The sequence below is a fragment of the Erpetoichthys calabaricus genome, chromosome 8 (assembly GCF_900747795.2).
Source record: "Erpetoichthys calabaricus chromosome 8, fErpCal1.3, whole genome shotgun sequence".
Classification (NCBI taxonomy): Eukaryota; Metazoa; Chordata; class Cladistia; order Polypteriformes; family Polypteridae; genus Erpetoichthys; species Erpetoichthys calabaricus.
Genome location: NC_041401.2, coordinates 134,238,653 through 134,259,165, shown reverse-complemented (window position 1 = coordinate 134,259,165; position 20,513 = coordinate 134,238,653). Strand labels below are relative to the sequence as shown.

Below are 20,513 nucleotides of genomic sequence, written 5' to 3'. Positions count from 1 at the left end.
ATTAATTATTGAAATCACTATTGCTCTAGCATGGTCTTTCATTACTTCAATTTCTGTGCTATTCTATAGCACAGGTGTTTATGAGAAAAGCACAGGTACACAAATAAACACAGACATTACACTACTAAAATATTTATATGGACCAATCTAAAAGTACAAGTATATATAATGCAAAGTTGACTCATTCATTTGCTCATTCATTCATCAACAAAAACTCTATTCCCGTTTATTTAAAAAGATGAAATTTGGCAGGATGGGACTCCTAGGGCATAGGTAACCACTAAGAACGAACAATTTGATCAAAATTTAGGGTGAAGTGGACAAAGGAAAGTTAGGCAAAGCTCAAAGAAGAAGCGGTTAGCATGTGTCCTACTTGAGCAGATGTAGTACTTCCTATTCTGTTGACTTTTTCGTACTCTTCAGAATGCGGTATAAAATACACCCAAATTCAAGACAGGCTGGATTGTCGATCTCGCTAATGTGTAGTACATATGCTTCAAAGAGCGGGGTTGGGAGGGTGGCCCTTGGTGGTAAAATGCATGCAATATTATGGAGAACTTGGGTGTCCCCTTGGAGGTCAAACTGCCATGTGCTGCCACACTCCGATTCACAAACAGGCAAGTGCCAGTATAGCATACTAACCCATTTCAAGTCCTTGGTACAACAGCTGCAACCAAATGCCATAGTTAGTTTAAATGATTGAGCGCAACTCAGTAAAGGGCTCTATCATGGACAGAACACAGAGGAGGTGAATATTATATGTAGATAATGCCATTATTTCTTTTTCACCTGTTCTTTTCTGTACAATGTTTAAAATGTTGAGTTCATTCCACTGGACATGTAAACGTTCAGCCTGCAAAAATCAATGCCGTATGTAATAAGTTAAAGGAAATCATGATTCTGTGTATACGGCTTCTAATTTAAACCCTCCAAAACCTTGCAATTGTACAAGATTACAGGTTAAAATATTACGTTTAAATTAGCCATTTTAGAATAAGATGTTTCCTCTAAAACTGTGTTTTGCAAGGATCTGCAACAAAAGTCAAGTAAAATTAAAAGCAGAAATTGATCTACCGCTGAAATGTTTTCCTCAAGGACAACTGTACAGCATGTTCAAGAATAAGCGGCTCCAGTGACTTATAGTATTATTACTTATTGACTGTTTTCAACTTGACTTTCAACATACAGATTCACAGATACAATTAGTTACATCTCTTTTGTTTTTCCCAATTGGAACACAGGCAGTTGAAGTAACTTACTTAATGTCATACAATTTCAGTAGCAGGATTTGAACTCACAACTTCAGAGTCTGAAGTCCAAAGCCTTATCAACTACACAGCACTGCCTGCCAATAATACATGACAAATTTCAGTATAGCGAATACCAAAATTTTCAGAATAACGAATACATTTTGTTGGCCCAGACATAAATTCATAAAACATCATTTTCAATAGAATTTTTTTAAGAAATGTAAATTTCAGTATATCAATTGTTTTTTCAACCAAAAATGGCCACCAAAGATAATACAATGCAAAAAATACTTAATGCCGCACCTACACTTTCAAAGAGTCTCAGGAACCCAACAACAGGCTCTCTTTGTTAGACCAAAAGAAAGTGACAGGCTGTTGTGAAATTTCTAGGCTCTGGCAGTCTTAGTAAGGCTCGGAAAGATTGTAGGCATGACATCATACACAAAGCTGAATTCTGAGTAGCTGCTCCGCAGACAGTCCCCGTTGGCAGTTATGTTGTGTGCGGATACTGTACCATTCGAGTTTCATAATGCTTCTCAAAGTTTTCTTTTTGATCAGCAAAAGTAGTGAAAAGCTGCATCAATTTATGCTGAAATAAAAATTAACAATCCTGGAAAAAGTTGATTTCCGAATAAAGAAAAATAATATGGCAAATGCATTTGGAAATGTTGTATCTAATGTCTCATTTTCAAATAAAATATTTTTTGCAGTTTAAGGAATTTTTTTTTTTTTTTTTTTTTTTTTAAATATACAGGTATTGTCAAGCTTGGGTCACAGAGTTAGTTGCAGGAGAGACAGAAAGGTGAGTCCAGGTTTCCACAGAAAATACAGGTACTTAATTACTGTATAGAGAAAGCAGGTACAGTCTCATTCAAAATACGAGCTGTTAACTTCCACACTCAAGCACACAAGATTGGACCAATGACACAGGCTTTAGTGCCCATCTTCAGATTAACAGAACACCAGCAGCTCCGAGTCACCACTGTGGCAGACCAGGGGCATCATTTATAAACTTGTGAGTATGCACAAAAACGTTGCGTACATCTGTTTCAATGCTCAAGTTCAGATGTATAAAAGCAAAAGTTGGTGTAATGCTACGACACTTTCACAGCAGCCTCAGACCATGCGTATACACGTTTTTGTTTCCTGCGTCAAAGTAAATTCTGTATGATTTCCCTTTCTTTTTTAGATTTGCATCCATGGCGTGGGCTTTATCAAATACACCAAAATTAAATGCATATCATTTACAAATTTAACACACTTGACTGTAATCAAACTGAAACGATATAATGATGCACAGAATGGCCAAACTATCCCAATTGCCATGGCTGCTTTAGTGTCGTTAGAAGAAATTGCAAATGGAAGAATTAGAAAAGAGTGTGTACTTAGAGATTATACTGATTTCTTGTCCCATGATGATGGATGGCTTCTAAGTTGATTCAGATTTCCAACAGCTATCCTCTTGGAGCTGTTTGCCGAACTGAGGCCGGTTTTACAAAGGCAGAGTTCTGTCCAACATCAGGTTTTTAACTACAACAGCTTTTCAATGTGTACTGGCTGACTGATCGGGTATTTCTCAGTCATCACTAAGCCACGCCACGACAGCTGTATGGGAGGGTATTATCTGGTTGGTATTATCTAGATATATAACATTTCCTTACATGGTGGTTGAACAGGCAAACATCAAAGAGCAATTCACAGCAACGTCCACTGTCAGAGTGGCTGACAGCATTCAGAGAATGAATTTGATTATGTAAATAGAAAATATTTCCACTCATTCATTCTGAGAAACAATAGTGCTGTGAACAAACATGAAAATGGTGTTGTGTGTGATGGCTGGCTTCTTGGTAAGATGAGACATTTAATATGACCGCTTTAGTCAAAATTTAAAGTTATCTATATGACTTAACCATATAGCATGATTACTTGGGTAACAGCGGGTACTCACAGAAGAAGTGGCTTCTCACCCTGCTTGCCCACCCACTAACTGAACAAGAGAGATGTTCTAATGACCTCTAAAATTGGGCTCAGGCAGTGTTAGTACGTTCTATAGGGCGGCTTAAAGGCCATTGGCTCTGCCTGGATAAGACTTTTAGAGTGCTCCTCTGTAGTCCCCATAAAGTTTGTTGCATTGTGCAAGCATGTAGGGTGCTGCATAATGTGTCACACAATCGTGGGTTGCCTGTAACTGAAGAGATGCGGTATGATGAACCTAACCCTAACCAACCAAATAATCAGCCAACTTGGACAGCGTTACAACGTTACAGCGTTGAATGTAATCAGCAGAATATAAAAACAAGTAAGCCAGATGCATTTATTTTTTAACCAAATCATTAAATTTTTGTCAATGTCACATAGAACAGCATTTATATGCCTTAATTCCTTTCTCCACATCTCTTACATCATCCACTATCACATTTTAAGATTACAGAACAGCATCCATCAGCACATGGCCAGACGGTCGCCCACCAGTTTCTGGGGCAGGGATATGGGCACAGCCAACGCCTGAAGATGGGCTTGGGACAGTAGCACCATTACCACCTGGAGTAGCATCCTCAGCAAGGGGGATGGGGTCACCTTTTGTAATATTGTCTGAAATAAAATACAGTAAACCCTCGTTTATCACGGTTAATCCGTTCCAGACTCTACTGTGATAAGTGAATTTTCGCGAAGTAGGATTCTTTATTTATATATTTTCGCAGTTAGAGTATAGAAAACCTGTTTACAACCTTCTAAATACGTTTTTTAACATTATTAGAGCCCTCTAGACATGAAATAACACCCTTTAGTCACCATTACACTCGTATTACCCAATATATTAGACAAAATAAGAGAAAAGAAGACATATTAGACGTTACAAATAAATTATTATTATTATTGTACTGTACATTTAATTACACACACACACAGTTCTTACACACAACCACTAACCTATGAAGGCACGAGCTCAGTAGGAGAGTCTTCAGGTTGTAAGCTGGAGCGCTGATCGCACCCTCAGAGGACACAGATGCCCCTGGGAAAACCCCTGAAACAGCTGACAGTCTACCTTCACATTGCTCCTTACCCTTCTTACTTGCACTATAACGCGTGATAAACCTCTCACGCGGTACTCCGCTTACTTAAAAGTATTGTGCAGCGCCTCTCAGCTTTAGAATTGGTTGTTTTGTTTCTCTCTCTCTCTCTCTCTCTCTCTCTCAGACATTCTCTGCTCCTGGCGAAACTGTCATTTTTGACTTGTCATGGAGCACGTTTAAACTTTTGAAAAGAGACAAATGTTTGTTTGCAGTGCTTTGAATAAAGTTCTTTTTTTTCTACAACCTCCTGTGTCTCTGTGGAAATCTGTGACCCAAGCGTGACAAGGTGGTGCAGTATCTTCAGCAGGTGCGTCGTTGTCTTCTTCCGCTGAAGGAGTACTAGGAGTAGGCAGTGGGTGTCTGGGTGCGCGGCTGAAGAACATCTTGATAGGCAGTTGCTGGCGCTGTCTTTTCATATGCGTGAGGAGGCTTTTGTAGGGTATTGCCATCTTTGAGCATATCCAAGAGTTCCACCTTCTCCTGGATGGTAAGCATCTTCCTCCGGCGCTTAGTTTCATTGTCAGAAGGCTTAGAAAAAGCAGCATGTTTAGGAGCCATCGTGGGGCTTAGATAACAGTTCTCAGAAAGCGCATGCGTAGTGACGTAAGCGTGTATGAGAAAAAAATCGCGACAGAGTGAAGCCGCGAAAGTCGAAGCGTGATATAGCGAGGGATCACTGTAAACAGTAATACCATAACTCCTGCCTTCTTGTTTGTCTAAATAGACATGCAAATTATTGACACAAGTATGGATAATGGTAAACAAAAAAAATGAAAACTCCCCCTGCTGGTAAAATGCCGGTCATACTGTAAGTGTTTTGCCAATAACTCCAGCAGCTCGCTGCTCAAACGGTGTGAGCACTGGACTTCCACTACCTCTACCTCTTCCAATGGTGTTAACACTCAGACGGTGGGCTGCGACTCATATTTTCACGTCAACTTTGATATCTGACCCCTTTTTATTTATTTATTTTATTTTTATTCTGGGCACTGTGTGATTTTCTGAACTAGAAATTTTAACTGCCTCCACCATGCTGTACCACTCCATCAATTTCCTTTTGTAGCTTATACCAGTGCTTAAGTCTTCAATATGTTTTTCCTTGCCTCCACTTCACCAAGCAGGATCTCCATTTTGTATTCTCTGGAATTCTTTTTTAACATATGTTTTTGCCATTGTCCTTTAACAAAACACTGAATGGAAGAGGCTATTTATATTGATTTGCATATTAAAATAGGAGAATTTCTTGGAGGAGTCGTGGTGGGGCTTGTAGGCTTGTTCATGTGTGTTAAAATTCACACTGATTATGATTTGTAAAGGAAAGTGGGTAGTTTCATGCATCTTCATTTTTTTTTGTGCATATGCACATTTCTAGTTTAGTCCATACTCCATGTTTTAGTGTGAATTCTACTCAATGTGTTATACATGAGTCTCCAGGAGAGTGCGAAGAAGAGCAGGTCAAAGCCCGGTGTTAAACGTTCTAAACATTTTGTGAAAAGCACATTACACGATAAGCCTGATCCTGCTGAGGACAACCAATTACTTTGCCTTTACTGTTTACTGTTTACCTGACACAGAAGAGCTGCTACGGCAAAATGCTTAGTTACTTACACAGAACAGTTGATAAACCTGATTAACCGACAACACTATAACTGAGGCCAATTGCCTTACAAAATTTCCTGGGTGAAGCCATGTAGCACAGCTAGTTACACTTAAAGAATTTGTAAATACAGTTAATTTTTTTCTGATTCTGTTACTGTTGTTATAAGAATGTTATCTACAAAGAAAATTATGTTAGATACTTGCTTCCACATTCTAAATATGTGAATATTAGCTTGATTAACAACTCTAAATAGGCCTAGTATTAGCAGACAAAGGACTATGTGCAAAGGTGTGTGTCAGTGCTATGTGATGGACTAGTTTGTTTGTTTTACCTGAAGCTATAAAAGGTTTTAACCTCTCAAGTAACCTAAAACAGAAAAAGCAGGCTCATAAAATTTACAGTTAAAAACTGAAGTAACTTTTCTCATGGATGAATGGTAAAATATGGCCTTTATTTGAATTTCCACACAGTATTCATATCCCATTATCTCATTTCATTATCCCTTGTTTATTTAAAACTGTTTCGAAAGTATTCTTTGCACAGTGCGCCTCAGTCTTGGAATATTTTTTAAACACCAAACAGCATTAAACTTTTTTGTTTTGTTCTATTATTTAGTACTAAATAGTAATAGAAATACTTTTGATTAGCAGCACACACTCTAATCATGATACCTTTTTAATATGGAAGCAGCTGAGGAAGCACTTCATTTCTCACAAATCATAATCAGAAAAGTTGCTTATTTTTGTTAAATAAATAAAAGCAAAAAATCTAATATGTATTGTTGGTCATTTACAGTTGAATATAAACAACATTTGGATTAAATGAGGACTAGATCATTAGTTATGGCCCATCATGTAAACCATAGAATTGTTTTCTGTATGTTAAAGAAATTGTATTAATACATGCAGTGAGTGGATGTTGTTCCACAACATTTTTTTTTTAATTTAACAACAGCATTTAGGGAATGTTAAAACCTCTTCTCATACAGTGCACACCCAAAATGTGCACTGTATGAGAAATAAGCAATGTGGACTAAAGTCGCTTCTGGGGCTCTGAAACATACACTTTATTAGTTTCAAGGTAGAGCTGTCCACACATGCAATTTTCTACAAGTCTATGACATATCATGTACTCTGTGTATAATGCCAAATTGCATTTACAGTAATCCCTCGCTACTTCGCGGTTCACTTTTCGCGGATTCACGACTTCGCGGGTTTTTAAATACAAGTGATTGCCTGCCTACCGCGGAAGTTATGTTCCAGACCCATCAGCAACAGGAGAAAATCCACGATATAGAAAGACCATATAAATAAACATTTTTATAGTTTAAGCCTTAAAATACCCATCCCACATGCTTTAAACACATGTAAACTTATAAAACACACTTTGTTAACACATATGATATGTGGATGTCGGGCTAAGGATATGAGTAACATCTCACTATTATAAAACATTTTAACTTCACGCAAGACAAGACAGTGAGACAGGAAAATAGGTGATGTACAGGCTTTTAAATTATTGACACGCAGAGCGACAAGCAGCACAAAGCCAGCACAAAGTCCACTTCTCCTTAGCGTTCATTCAGCTCCCCACCCCCTTGACAATGCGAAGTGGCAGGAGTGTACTGCGCCTCCGGGGAGAGGGGTTTGAGCGAACGTGCGTTCAGACCTCACACACCCCCACTCCTCCTCCTCCTCCTTCCGAACGCGCAGAGCGACAAGCAGGCATTTTGGCAGAAGCAGCACAAAGTCCATTTCTGCTCTGCTCAGAGTTCAGCTGCCCCCCTTCACAAAGCGAGTGCAGACACATTGACGTCTGATCGCTGCGTGCAGTGTGCAGTGTTGGTCTGCGGTGTTTAAGAATGCAGAAAGTGTTTAAGAGCATAGGAAGTGTTTATAAGAGCGTGGGAAAGGTTAACAAGAGAGTGAGAAGGGTTTATAAAGCCTTAAAATATGTATAAATAATAAAATAAATATAGGTCGCTACTTCGCGGATTTTCACCTATCGCGGGGGGCTCTGGAACGTAAACCCCGCAATAGGTGAAGGATTACTGTATGTGCATTTTTTCCTTAGTATATGCTACAATAGGAATACATTAGAGGGGCAGCTCAAGTTGGACGGTTGGGAGACAAAGTCTGAGAGGGGAGATTGCATTGGTTTGGACATGTCCAGAAGAGAGATGCGGAGTATATTGGGAGAAGGATGCTAAGGATAGAGCTGTCAGGAAGAGAAAAAGAGGAAGACCTAAGAGAAGGTTTATGGATGTGGTGAGAGAGGACATGCAGATGATGGGTGTAGCAGAACAAGATGCAGAGGACAGAAAGATATGGAAGAAGATGATCCGCTGTGGTGACCCCTAATGGGAGCAGCCGAAAGAAGAAGATGCTACAATAGGGATACCCCTTAAGTTGAAGTTGCAGTTCTTGTTCAGTTTTCTCAGTATGAATTTCTTACGATAGCTTGTAGGAACAGAGGCAACATTCTTGGTTCAACTGATTACCTGCTTTGGTGGTTATCTGGGCTCCACCAGCTGTCATGAATTCAATGTTTCCAATCTGTAGTATGCCAGATAGAAGCTTCAATACATCACGGATTTCTTCTTCATTAAATTCCATTACCTTCAGTGCCACCTGACAAAGGAATCAAATATGCATTTAACATCAGCACACGCTCAATTCAAATCACAAATACAAGACTGCAACTATGTATTCACAAGCATAGTAAAATAGTTTAAGGTATATTGTGTACAATTAAAAAAAAACAAAAAAAACACACACACACTCATGCACTAAATCAAACGAAGCACTAAGCCAGCTGTCACTGATCCCAATAATAACCCAATCCTCTTGGTACCCTGACCAAAAACTTGAATATTAAAAGGTTTTAATTTTCTCTTTGGTTTTGTCACTTTAAAGATGGCACTCTGCCAAAGCACATCATTAGTGTTGGTGCTGCTTGTCCCAATCCAATATAGGATATACAAATCAAAAAGGACCCAAGAACCAATCCAAATATCACGCCCCCACAGTCTCAGTAATTCCTCTAAATACCTGGGTGCGTCCAATCTACCCATGCCAAATAAACACAGCCGTATCTCTGAAACAAAACCTTTTTCTGCCTGAAGCAGCACTTATATATTCAATTAGTTTTACAAAAACTGAAACCCCATGTTAATTGAGTAACATCATCCTGCTTTAACTGTGACAAGGGATGAAACTACAAAGTAAATTCTTAATCAGTAAAAGATGTAATAAAGTGAATTCTTACCATGACACTGTTAAACAGCTGTTTGTCATCCAAACTTTTGTCCTTAACACAACCTGACTGACTCAGATAATGGAACGACTCAGGCTCAGACAGGAAGTACAGCTCTGCAAAGAAATAAGATTATCTGAGTGAAAAAAAAAACAATCTTCTTTACACTTACTGTAGATTTCATATATTTTAAAACAAATGCATATATGTATTGAATGTGTTATACATTCCCTGACATTCCCTCTTCCCAGAAATGCACACCAGCAGCACTTTCACCAGCACAGACAATTCTCAGTACCAATGGGACTAAGCTGTAAATACAGCATGGAAATAATGTGCAAGAAAAGGGGACATTGCATTAATTTTTCACTCCTCCAAGGTAGATTTCCATTTCACTTAGCTGCAGTCAAATCAGCAGCCTTTTCCACCACACCATTCAATGTTCTCAAATAAGGGATAAAAAGGCAAAAAATCAACAAACAAATGTAAAGAAAAAAGCTTCAGTTGCCAAACCACCCACCACTAATGTCATTTCAATATTTTACTTTTCATTAAAATGAGCAGGCATCATAAACTTACCTTTAATTTCTAGAAAGAAAACATCTTTACAGCTGCACTTCGTCTTAAATGACAGATTCAACTGAATTAGTCACAAAGGAGATTAGGCACATATATTAAACACCAAGCCACTGCCCTCACCTTTCTGTTCAGCATCAGCTCCAGCTAGAAGGGCATAGAAGATATGATAGCTTCGCTCCCCAGGATTCTGTCTCACTACACGGTTCTGAAATTCACAGCAAAAACAATTTGAAGCTTACTAAACAGCAATGTGGGCCAATATGAAAAAAAGCTAACCAGAAATGTCCAACTGAATCAATTGAACCTGGGAAGAATTGCTTACGTAAATGGCTAGGAGAATAGTTTAAAAAAATGTGAATGTGTCTGTGTGAGTTGGCCCTTGTGATTCGTAAGATTTAAATTTGTGGATCTACAAATTCTTGGGTTTTGTCTTCAATAATCAGGATGGAAATAATTTTGTAAGTGTTGCAACGTATTGCAGAAAAGCGCAGACAACTCTATAGCTGTGGCAGTGCTACTTAAATGGACTACAAATCCTAGCAACCCAGTGAGTACTGCACAACTGGGTAGCTTTGCTGGTTGCCACAAGGGCTGCTGGGTGAACGATAGGGGTGCTAGTTTTAAAAGTAAGTCATTATAATTATACCCTTCAGATTAGTTTTCTCTGGATTTGTGTTCTTATCCTGTAAATCCTTGCTGATATGATTTCATTTAGGGAACATATATTGGCAGAACAAAACTTTACATAATTTTCAAGAGGCTGTTCACAGGTGATTTCATTTCATAACTACACCACCACAATATGCAAAACTGGACTGTTGTGTTTATTGTTTTGTGTTTAGTTGGATTTCTTTTGTATCTGTAATTTCAATCATTTTTGCCATTTACTACCATAAATATACATACACACAATCTTATAATAAAAGTTAAATTTTGTATGTTAGCTTACTAAAGAAATGCTGAACTATGCACTTTGTCTTGGCAGCCAGCCTCACACATGTGATTCTCTCTCACATTTAACACAATTTTCTGCATCTTATCTAGTGCAATAAACATAGAATACACAGTAATCAGGGGTCCAAAACATATTTACAGATTTTCGCATTTGTGGGGGTCTTGCTCCCCTAACCACCGTGAATCACAAGGAATAACTCTATAAATAGTTAAAAGTTACTTTTCATTTCAGTTTCTTAATGGTTACGTATTCTCAGTTGTAGGGCGGCACGGTGGCGCAGTGGGTAGCGCTGCTGCCTCGCAGTTGGGAGACCTGGGGACCTGGGTTTGCTTCCCAGGTCCTCCCTGCGTGGAGTTTGCATGTTCTCCCCGTGTCTGCGTGGGTTTCCTCCGGGCGCTCCGGTTTCCTCCCACAGTCCAAAGACATGCAGGTTAGGTGGATTGGCGATTCTGAATTGGCCCTAGTGTGTGCTTGGTGTGTGGGTGTGTTTGTGTGTGTCCTGCGGTGGGTTGGCACCCTGCCCGGGACTGGTTCCTGCCTTGTGCCCTGTGTTGGCTGGGATTGGCTCCAGCAGACCCCCGTGACCCTGTGTTTGGATTCAGCGGGTTGGGAAATGGATGGATTCTCAGTTGTAAAGTAGAATAGTTAAAATGTCTATCAAAGAGCACTTGGGATGAAAATGAAAAATAGAGGTGAATCATGCAGTGTTGTGGCCCTACAGCCGTTAAACCATGCTTAAAGTTCTGCTTATTGAATTGGTGGGATCTCCCAGTACAAATGGTTTTCTTCTAAGAACTTCAGTTCTCTTCCATAAGCCAAACTGCATGGATTACTTTAAAATTACATAAATATGTGTGTCCCCAATGACAGATTGATGCTTAAACAAGTGTCAGTTTGTGACTTGTGCCTACATGGAAAAGGCATGGCCTCCTAGAAATACTAAACATCAACGAGTGGGTATAAACATATTGGGATAATAGGGTGGAGGAAGATGAACATTTTAGAACATCATTCATCTCCTATTTGAAGGGTAAGATTACATCTTCATTAAGATATTTGATATTGTAAGAGACAATCTTAGAAAGTTAAAGTTTTGAGTTAAACTCATATTAATGTTTGCTTTATTTGAATAGAATATAATATCTTCTATAGTCATAGACAATGGTATAGTCTTTTCCCCCTATAAGTTAGCAAGATATAGAATCTTCTTACTATAACTGAGAAACTGTGAGTAAATAAGCTCTTGTTGTGTTTAGAACAGGTCCCAGTAATCAGGGACTTGAAAGACCCATTTTCAAGTTAGAAATGGGATAAGCATACAGTTTTCTGACCGCTTTGAAATGGTTCAGAAACGTTTTGAAATGGTTCAGAAATTATAAGTAATTAGTAATGATTTAAGATGTAACAAGATTAAGCTTAGAACTACATTTTTTCTTATTATAATTTTTTCTTTTTTTTGCTATTTTTAATTTTCTTTTTTGTGTGAACTGTTTTACTTTCAAACTTAACAACTTTTAAAAACGAAGATATTTTGTCTGTGGAATCATTTCTGCGCGTCAGGCTTTTGTTGAATCCCATTTTTTAAGTTGGAGCTGCTGAATTTTGGAAACTTTGGGAAAACGCAGCTACAGATATCACCAAATGGAGTAAAGATAACGAAGGCACAAACAATTCTGTACTCAAGAAGAGCTTACAGGCCCTTTCAGACTATCCAAATTTGCTTTGATCGATTAATAATTAATTCCTTAAGAATTTATCAGCATATCCCCCCCCCCCCCCACCCCAAAAAGCCCTTTCCATGCTCACTCACATTACTCCAACAGCTTGTCCTGGTAAGGGTTGCAAGTAACGACAACCATAGATGGATACACATGGGCTCCGTATCTTTGGTGCCTCTTGGGAAATTCCCAGGTGCTCCCAAATTAATTAATTTCTCCAGTACATTTTGGGCCGATCTAAATGTGCTATACCTCATAGCACTCTTTAAGGAGCATTATTTATTTATTTTTTAATTTATTTCAATTTTATTATATGTTATACGCATATGATACTGTGGCACAGTGGTTAGTGAAGCAGCCTCAATGATCCACAACAAATTTAAGCCAGGCCACTTTGTGTGGGGTTTGTACAGCATTCTGATGTTAGTGTGGGTTTCTCTCAGATTACTAAAATTTACTTCATATCCCAAAACATAGCAGTGTGAATGCATGTGCCCAGTGATTAATTACTACTATGCACCCTGTCTTGCTGGGAGGAGATGCAGTATCCTATGACCCAGAAAATGCAATGAGCAGGTTTTGAAAATGAATGTGAATGGATGGATACATGGCTTCTATTTTAAACAGAGGTGGGTAGTAACGAGTTATATTTACTTGAGTAACTTTTAAAAAAAATTGTACTTCTAGGAGTTTTACTGCACCGTACTTTTTACTTTTACTTGAGTACATCTGTGAAGAACGCATGCTACTCTTACTCCGCTACTTTGGGCAACATTCGAATTGTTACTTTTTTTCCATTATATACGTTATATTTTTGCCAGAGAGAAGTTGCCAGTGGTTTTACTGCATGACTGTTTCACCAACCAGACGTAGCAAAAATAATCACATGACTACGTTTCACCAATCAGAAGTAACAACAATAATCACATGACTCCGTTTCACCAATCAGACATTGCCATGCAGTCACATGCCCACACACAAACTTCCTGCATCTACAGCCTGTGAGAGACTTTTAGTCATGCAGGGCTCCTGTTCACTGCTAAACAGTCACAACTTCACTGCAAGAACCTTGAGAGCCAACTCCTGCTGAAGCTTAACCATCACTTCACTGAGTGAAGAACAAGCAGGTTTTAACCAAACATGCACAGACACAGACAGTCATGGTAAAGTGAGACTTCTTGTACATGCACAAGCTGCCTTGTTCTAATGTTACTAGGGGGCTCCGCCCCCTGCTCGCTTCGCTCGCCAACCCCTGGTGTTGGGAAATGACAAAGAGTGTGATGTATGAATGAGATATAGAATAGTGTGAAGGTGTAGATGATGCATATAGAAAGCAAACAATAAAGTGTGTGGCACAGTGTAAAGGTTTATTGGAAAATTTCTTTGTAAACGGCGTTTAAGTGTAAAAGGTAATTCCAGGTCAGAACTTGTAAGGTCAATGAAGATGGTCATTGTCGTGATCAGAGTCAACTTTGTCAGAGCTTAGAAAGAGTTGTGTCTCTCCAGGAAGTAATGCAATGACTTGGGTATTTATGTTTTACACATTAATATTTTTTGGACATAATATAGTGCGTTGTGTTAAAAGGGGCATTTGGTCTAATGAGACTGCTGTTCCAAATATCTCTGTAACTAAGTCGTCGCAGATAAAGGCTTGAGGAATTGTAATAATATCTGGGTGAAGTCTATCTGTATTGGTGAGTGTACCATTCCCCAGTTGTAATAACCAATTGTTATGATCTGGATCTGGACATCGCATGTTTTGTACTAACTGTATCTTTTGAAAGCAATGCCAATTGTCTGCGTATTTTAAGGTGCACTGAACAATAGCTGAGCGCATGGCATGTGGAACAATAGCTAAGCACTGTCTAAAATCTCCTCCTAATAAAAGTACCTTTCATCGAAAGGGAATATTATTATTCATCAACGTTTGTAGAAGTTTATGAATGGTGTTGAGTAAGTGACTGGATGCCATTGTACATTCATCAATAATTAACAGTTTTGCAAGACGGATCTCACGTGCAGTGCTACTGTTCATGTTCATAGTGGATACCGATTTGTAGGATCTAATGCAGTTCATAAAGTTTTTACTTTCAGGTACATCGTTAGTTAGAAGCTTCTGTAGATATTCAGGATATGAATGTAAAGGAGGCAGTCTAATTTGACCCTTTTGACAACAACGTGTAAATGTATTACTTGTATTGCAAGTCGTTTCTTCAGGGAAGTTAAGTGAATGACAATGATTGCAAATGACATTCATTAATCCGAATGAATTTTCCTGAATAGTGGACTCATTATTGAACGCGTTGTCAGCTAACTGGCGCAAGCGTTTAGCAGGTGTCTGTCGTTGATGTCCGTGACCTGTATTTTTTGCTTGTGCCGTTTGAGAGGCGCGTCGTATGTCCAGTATTTGGGACGTGTTGTTTTGGAGCTGTAATCGATTTGCCTGTGGTGTGTGAGAAGCCCGTTGTAGTTTACGGCGTGCATTGTTTGTATTGAGCCTTGCCCATTTTTGTATGTAGGTCAGTTGAGCTTTCTCTTTTTGGAGCCTTGCCTGCTTGTTTCCCGGCATTCCAGATGCGTGGTGTAGACGTCTGCGTTTATTTATTTTGTCCCTTCGCTGTCGTTTCTGTATGTCTGCGACGGGAGGCGTTTCGTTTTGAACCCGTGCCTGTATCGATGCAGCACTGTGAGACGCGCACTGCATGCGTGTACGTTCATTTTGTACCCGTGATCGTGAATTCATGACTTGTTTGTTCTTCAGCGTTAGATATATGGATAAGAAATAAGGAGGATCGCACTCACTGTTAATATGGAGCCTTTTCTGCGGTTGAACAGTTAATAGTGCCTCATTGTAATGAGATCCACCTATGCTGCATAGTGTGAATTGTGTTTGGTCCCGTTATCCGAGCCATATCGTTTTGTACCCGTGATCGTGAATTCATGACTTGTTTGTTCTTCAGCGTGAGAAATATGGATAAGTAATAAGGAGGATCGCACTCATTGTTAATATGGAGCCTTTTCTGCGGTTGAACGGTTAATAGTGCCACATTGTAATGAGATTCACCTATGCTGCATAGTGTGAACGTGTTGAGATAACGTATGTTTAATACGGACGGTTCATTTAGAAATGGGGCTTTGTGTGTCATTTGTTATTTATGTTAGTGTGGTCGTGGGTCTGAATCGTCGTTTTTGTGTACGTTTCGTGTGCTATGTCCGTAGTCTGTCCCGTTTTGTGTCGAATAGGCTTTGTGTGGTGCTCACGGCTTCTTTTTTTTTTGTGTGGTAGGGGCTTGTTGAATCCTCCTCTTTGTGTGTGTCCCGTTTCGTGTGCAATGGGTTTCGTGCACAGCGCCGGCGTCTGGCTCCTTTTTTCTGTGGTCTGACTCCTTTTTTTTGTGCACGGTGCCTCATTTCTTATTTTACGTTGCATTCCATCCGGTTCCCGCTGCTTGCGGGGTGGGGGGGGGGGGGGGGGAATGGGGGGGGGGGGTGGATTTGTGGGGCGCCTGCGCAGTATGTCTTTTGCGTCCACGGCCCATTGCCGGATGTCCCTGCATCCATCCGGTTTATCATTCTCGGTTAGTAATGTGGATTTTCTATCAGCTGTGCTATTTGGAGGGTAAGTGTGTGAGCTTGCCGGTCCCCTACAGACTTTTCTTTTTCTCCTTTTCTTTGAATTCCCCCTTCTTTTTCTGTGCCAACCCACATATATACACTTCTGTCTCCATGGGTCTTAATCACACGCCGCAGAAAGCCAATGAAGCAATTTAGAACGATCGTACCCGCATGTATAGGTGTGACTCGCTCCAACTACCTCATTAACTCCCCACGGTCATGCAATTGCACCTACGGAGAGTGACACGGCTTTATGGATTTGAAACTGGCTTTTTTTTTTTTTGAAGCTGCGGACCCACTACAGCACAAAGTGAATATACAGTATTATACCATCAGTGTACAGTATATCTTGTCACTGTAAGTAGTTTGCACTGTTCACACATACATGTTACCTACTGTAGGTATTGGCTTCAAAAGCTTTGTTGTGAAAAATAGATTTGGAACTGTGTTATTTGTGCGTCTATTTTGTAAAGATGTTAGTTATTTGTACTTATTTTTTATTTTATTATTTGGAAATAGCAGAATTTGCACCTTATTTTATATTTTTGTCTGTCTTACTACAACATTTCTAAAAAATAGATCATTTATGATGTTCAAACAGTTACTCAGTACTTGAGTAGTCTTTTTACCAAATACTTTTTTACTCGAGTAATTTTTTGGTAACTACTTTTTACTTCTACTTAATAAGAAGTAATATTATTTTGAAGTAACGCTACTCTTACTTGAGTACAATTTTTGGCTACTCTACTCACCTCTGCTTTTAAACAGCGTCTCCTAAACTGCCAGTTAAAAAGAGAGTGATAAAACATGCATTTGTTGGAAAGTTAATCCTACAATAAAAGTCAATGAGGGATGCACTCGTAAAGTGCCATGATTTGGTCACAATTAAGTTGGGCATGAAAAAATAAAGGAATCCTGGTGCAATAAAAAAAGTTTTACAGCTATTTTTTCATAATATGAAATTGCCTGCTTAAACTTGGTATATAGTATTAAAAACCTATAAGACAAATCAGTAGACAACATGCTTTTTAATAAGTTAAAAACAAAGAAAAATTAATATCAAAAATACAAGTTGTAACAAAACAAACCCAGCTTTATGTTTTTTATGCTGATACAAACAAAAGGCCTACATAGCATTGCTACCATATAAATACGTAAACATTGTCTTCTAATGAAGTTCTCATCCTCATTCAGTTTCTCAGATACAAATCAGCTAAGCAGTGGATGGGAAATTGGTGAATTACCTTTTCCAGTAAATCTGTGAGAAACAAGGTTAAGGATTTAAAGCTATAGACAATATGGCACTCAGTTATGTTTTCAACAGATAACCTAATGATCCTCAAATGAAAAGAATTAGACATGTAGTGACTAGAAAATAAACATTTCTTTGAAGGGTAGGCCAGAGTATAGACATGAGCTGCAGAAATGGTAAATAATATACTCTGTGAACCATAAGAACAAACACTTTGGTAGAAAATCCAAGAAACACAAGATTTGCTGACCATGAGATGGCAGTATGGATTAAAATATATTAGAATAGCCATGTGCAAATAGATGGTATGATATTGACCATATTTAAGCAGGGTTTTCAGGATCATAGCTAGATCAGTCTTACACAAGTAGCTGATGGTTACACTGTCAAACTGATAAAGACAATGGCTCCCTAATCCTTTCTTCTGGAATTATAACTGATTAAAAAGATGAGACTTCAGCTGCTTAAAATTTGTCCAATAAATGTTTGGGCCTCCTTTCTTGGCCTACTTAAGGATACAGTCAATGACACATCCTCCTTGAATGTTCCCATTCTGAGAAAAGTGCAGTTGGATGAACTTTCCGAAACGGCTGGAGTTATTATTGTAAACAGTTTTGGCATTACCAAAAGCCTCCATTATAGGGCTGAAAACAAAAGCAGAAACAGTCACTTTTAATCCAAATACAGACAGTAAGCAGAATCCAAAAACCTGGAGGGAAATCAAAGTACAGAATTTTTAAAACTTCATGAGTATTTTCTAAGTTATTTACTCTGGTGATTTGCGTGCCATTTTCTGTTTAACTGGTAACTGGGCTTTCATACCTTCTCAGTGATTTTTTCTTGTCAATGCATTTTAGAGCCACAGTGGGTTAAACAGGAGAGACAAGTTACGATTACACAGCTTGCATATTGTAATCTTTTTAGTTAGCCAATAAAAGGTGTCATTTTGCTTGACTTTTCACTACATTCATAATGGCTAACACGGTTCAACACTCTAGTACCCTTGTGAAAAAAACTAAACAAGTTAATATCACTTTTACACAGAAAGATGGTACCTGCTCTCGATGATGGCCTCTTCCACGTGTGTGCTTTTCTCAGACGGTGGTGTACTGACCGAGTTCTGGCTCATTACGGATAAAAACTTCAGTAGCAATTTTGTGCTCTCTGTCTTTCCAGCTCCACTCTCCCCACTGAATTAAAAAATGATAGTTAAAACACTGAACCAGATCTGCAGATACATGTCTCTTAGATACAACAAAGTGTCTAGAGTTCACCTGATCATTTGTAACATGTAAGTATTCGAGACAAACTTTATAACCAAATGACATGTACAGTGTCCTTAAACAGATGACACTACATGAACAATAAATGGCTTGTAGAAGCTGGCAACAAAATATACCTCGATTATGATCTCAGAAATCTTTACATGCTGTTGGCCATACTAAATTATGTCTTAATCTAATGAAGAAGGCTTCCATTAATGAATCAGCCTTTTTAGTTGACTGAACCTATTTACTTCTAACAAGATTCTGATTAAAAAATGCCCAGCAGCATAATCTGCCTTTTCAAAGTACTTCTATGTTAAGTTTAAATTTTAGTATTGAAACCCTCCTTAGCCCTCGCTATAGAGATGATTAAAAGACTACTCACAGATCAAGCTAGAAAATGGACTGCTGGTCTACATTATGCACTGCTTTATGTCAACCAACAGTCCGTTATTAAAAAGACAGCACTAATTTTAAGACAGAGAACTCTTTTATTGTGGCCTCATTGTTTTTTTTTTTTGTTTGTTTTTTTTTTAACATTGTACTTTCAGTCTACTATAGAATGACAAACAATATGCACAGTTTAGCAGCCTCCAAATGTACAACAAGCGGTCTTATTTTAAAATGTGTAGGGCTCTTGAACCTGTGAGATGCACCTCACAGTTCTCAGAGTAAAGAACCTACTTATGGTTATCAGACATCATTGCCGCTTGCTGGGGTATGAGAACATGAAGAGATGTTATATGAAGACTATCTCCAGATCCTGTTTACAAGCTACACTGCACAGAACATCATTAAGCAGACAGGCCTGATCAGCACTGATGAAGCATTTTCTTGAAAAGAGCACAAAGAATAATCTTGCTGTGCAAAAATAAGCCCTTACATATTTTTGTGACTTTATGGGTTGTTTCCTGCCGAATGTCAGATGCTGTTAGAACGGATTGCTGTTTTCCGATATCCAGAAAGTAATTAAGTGCAGTTGAAAATATATGGGTCACTATATATGTTCAGTACATGAAAAATGTATTTCTAAAAGAAAATCCCAACACCAAGCTACTCTCACTCTATTTGCAACCATACCTGATTTGTCAGTGCTGTTGCCTCATGTCCTCAGGCCTGATCCTGCTTGGAGTTCAGCTGCTTAATGTTTGCCTAGTAAGCTCATGAACTTCGTCTGTTATGAATGATCACTTGGCATGTTAGTGCCTTTATTTTCTTGTATCATCACCTTTCAGTCTCCTGAATTCTGGCCCTAAGAGTGCTAAACATCCATTTTTAAACTTGATGATGCTAAAACAAAGATTCAGAAAGCAGCCTCCAAATTTAAAACCAAATAGAGCTGTAGCCAACAGTAAAGACAACAAAGACAACATGCTTACATAGTGAAAAGGCTTGACCAAGAATTAAACTGACCCCAGGTCAATAAATCATTCCTAACTTGTTTTTCTTACTGCCATGTACATTCATTACCCTGGTTTGTTGGTTTCAAAATGTGATTAATTGAAGGCCAGCATGAATCAAGTCCAGTCACAGTTTTTCCACAAGGATGGGCATACTAGATTATTCAAAAAGGATAGCCTGGATTAAATTATTCAAACAGACTATATATTATATGTAAAACAGTTCCTAGATGCAGCCCTGTAGGTTCCACCAAGCATGCATTAATGGTTTTATGATCGCAGTGCTGAGAAGAGCACATAGTGAGGTCTATTTACAGAAAAGTTGTATCTAGAAGTTATATCTAGAAGCCCCATGGCAAGCCCAAATCAGACTACTCTATTTACTTTCTGAACAGGACTATCTGATATAGAATTATGGGAGCCTTTCTGTTAAGAGCATGAGATAGAAGGCAGGTACCCTCCCTCCCAGATGCTCTTCAACGACAATGACCCATGGATACTCGTACTAGGTTTTTAGAGATGCCAGTAAATCCAACTGTGTACCTTTGGA

The 20,513-nt window shown here is 38.7% G+C and overlaps 1 protein-coding gene across 1 annotated transcript in view; it reads right to left on the bottom strand.

Annotated features, from left to right (window-relative positions):
• Positions 1–20,513, bottom strand: part of LOC114656608 (unconventional myosin-X-like) — a 441,287-nt gene that overhangs the window by 251,017 nt on the left and 169,757 nt on the right. The window contains exons 5-10 of the mRNA XM_051931412.1: positions 18,354–18,488; positions 17,818–17,942; positions 17,291–17,304; positions 9,879–9,963; positions 9,192–9,295; positions 8,425–8,554 (exon numbers count right to left, since the gene is read on the bottom strand). Coding sequence (XP_051787372.1) covers positions 8,425–8,554; positions 9,192–9,295; positions 9,879–9,963; positions 17,291–17,304; positions 17,818–17,942; positions 18,354–18,488 — 593 coding nt within the window. The remainder of the gene's footprint in view (positions 1–8,424; positions 8,555–9,191; positions 9,296–9,878; positions 9,964–17,290; positions 17,305–17,817; positions 17,943–18,353; positions 18,489–20,513) is intronic.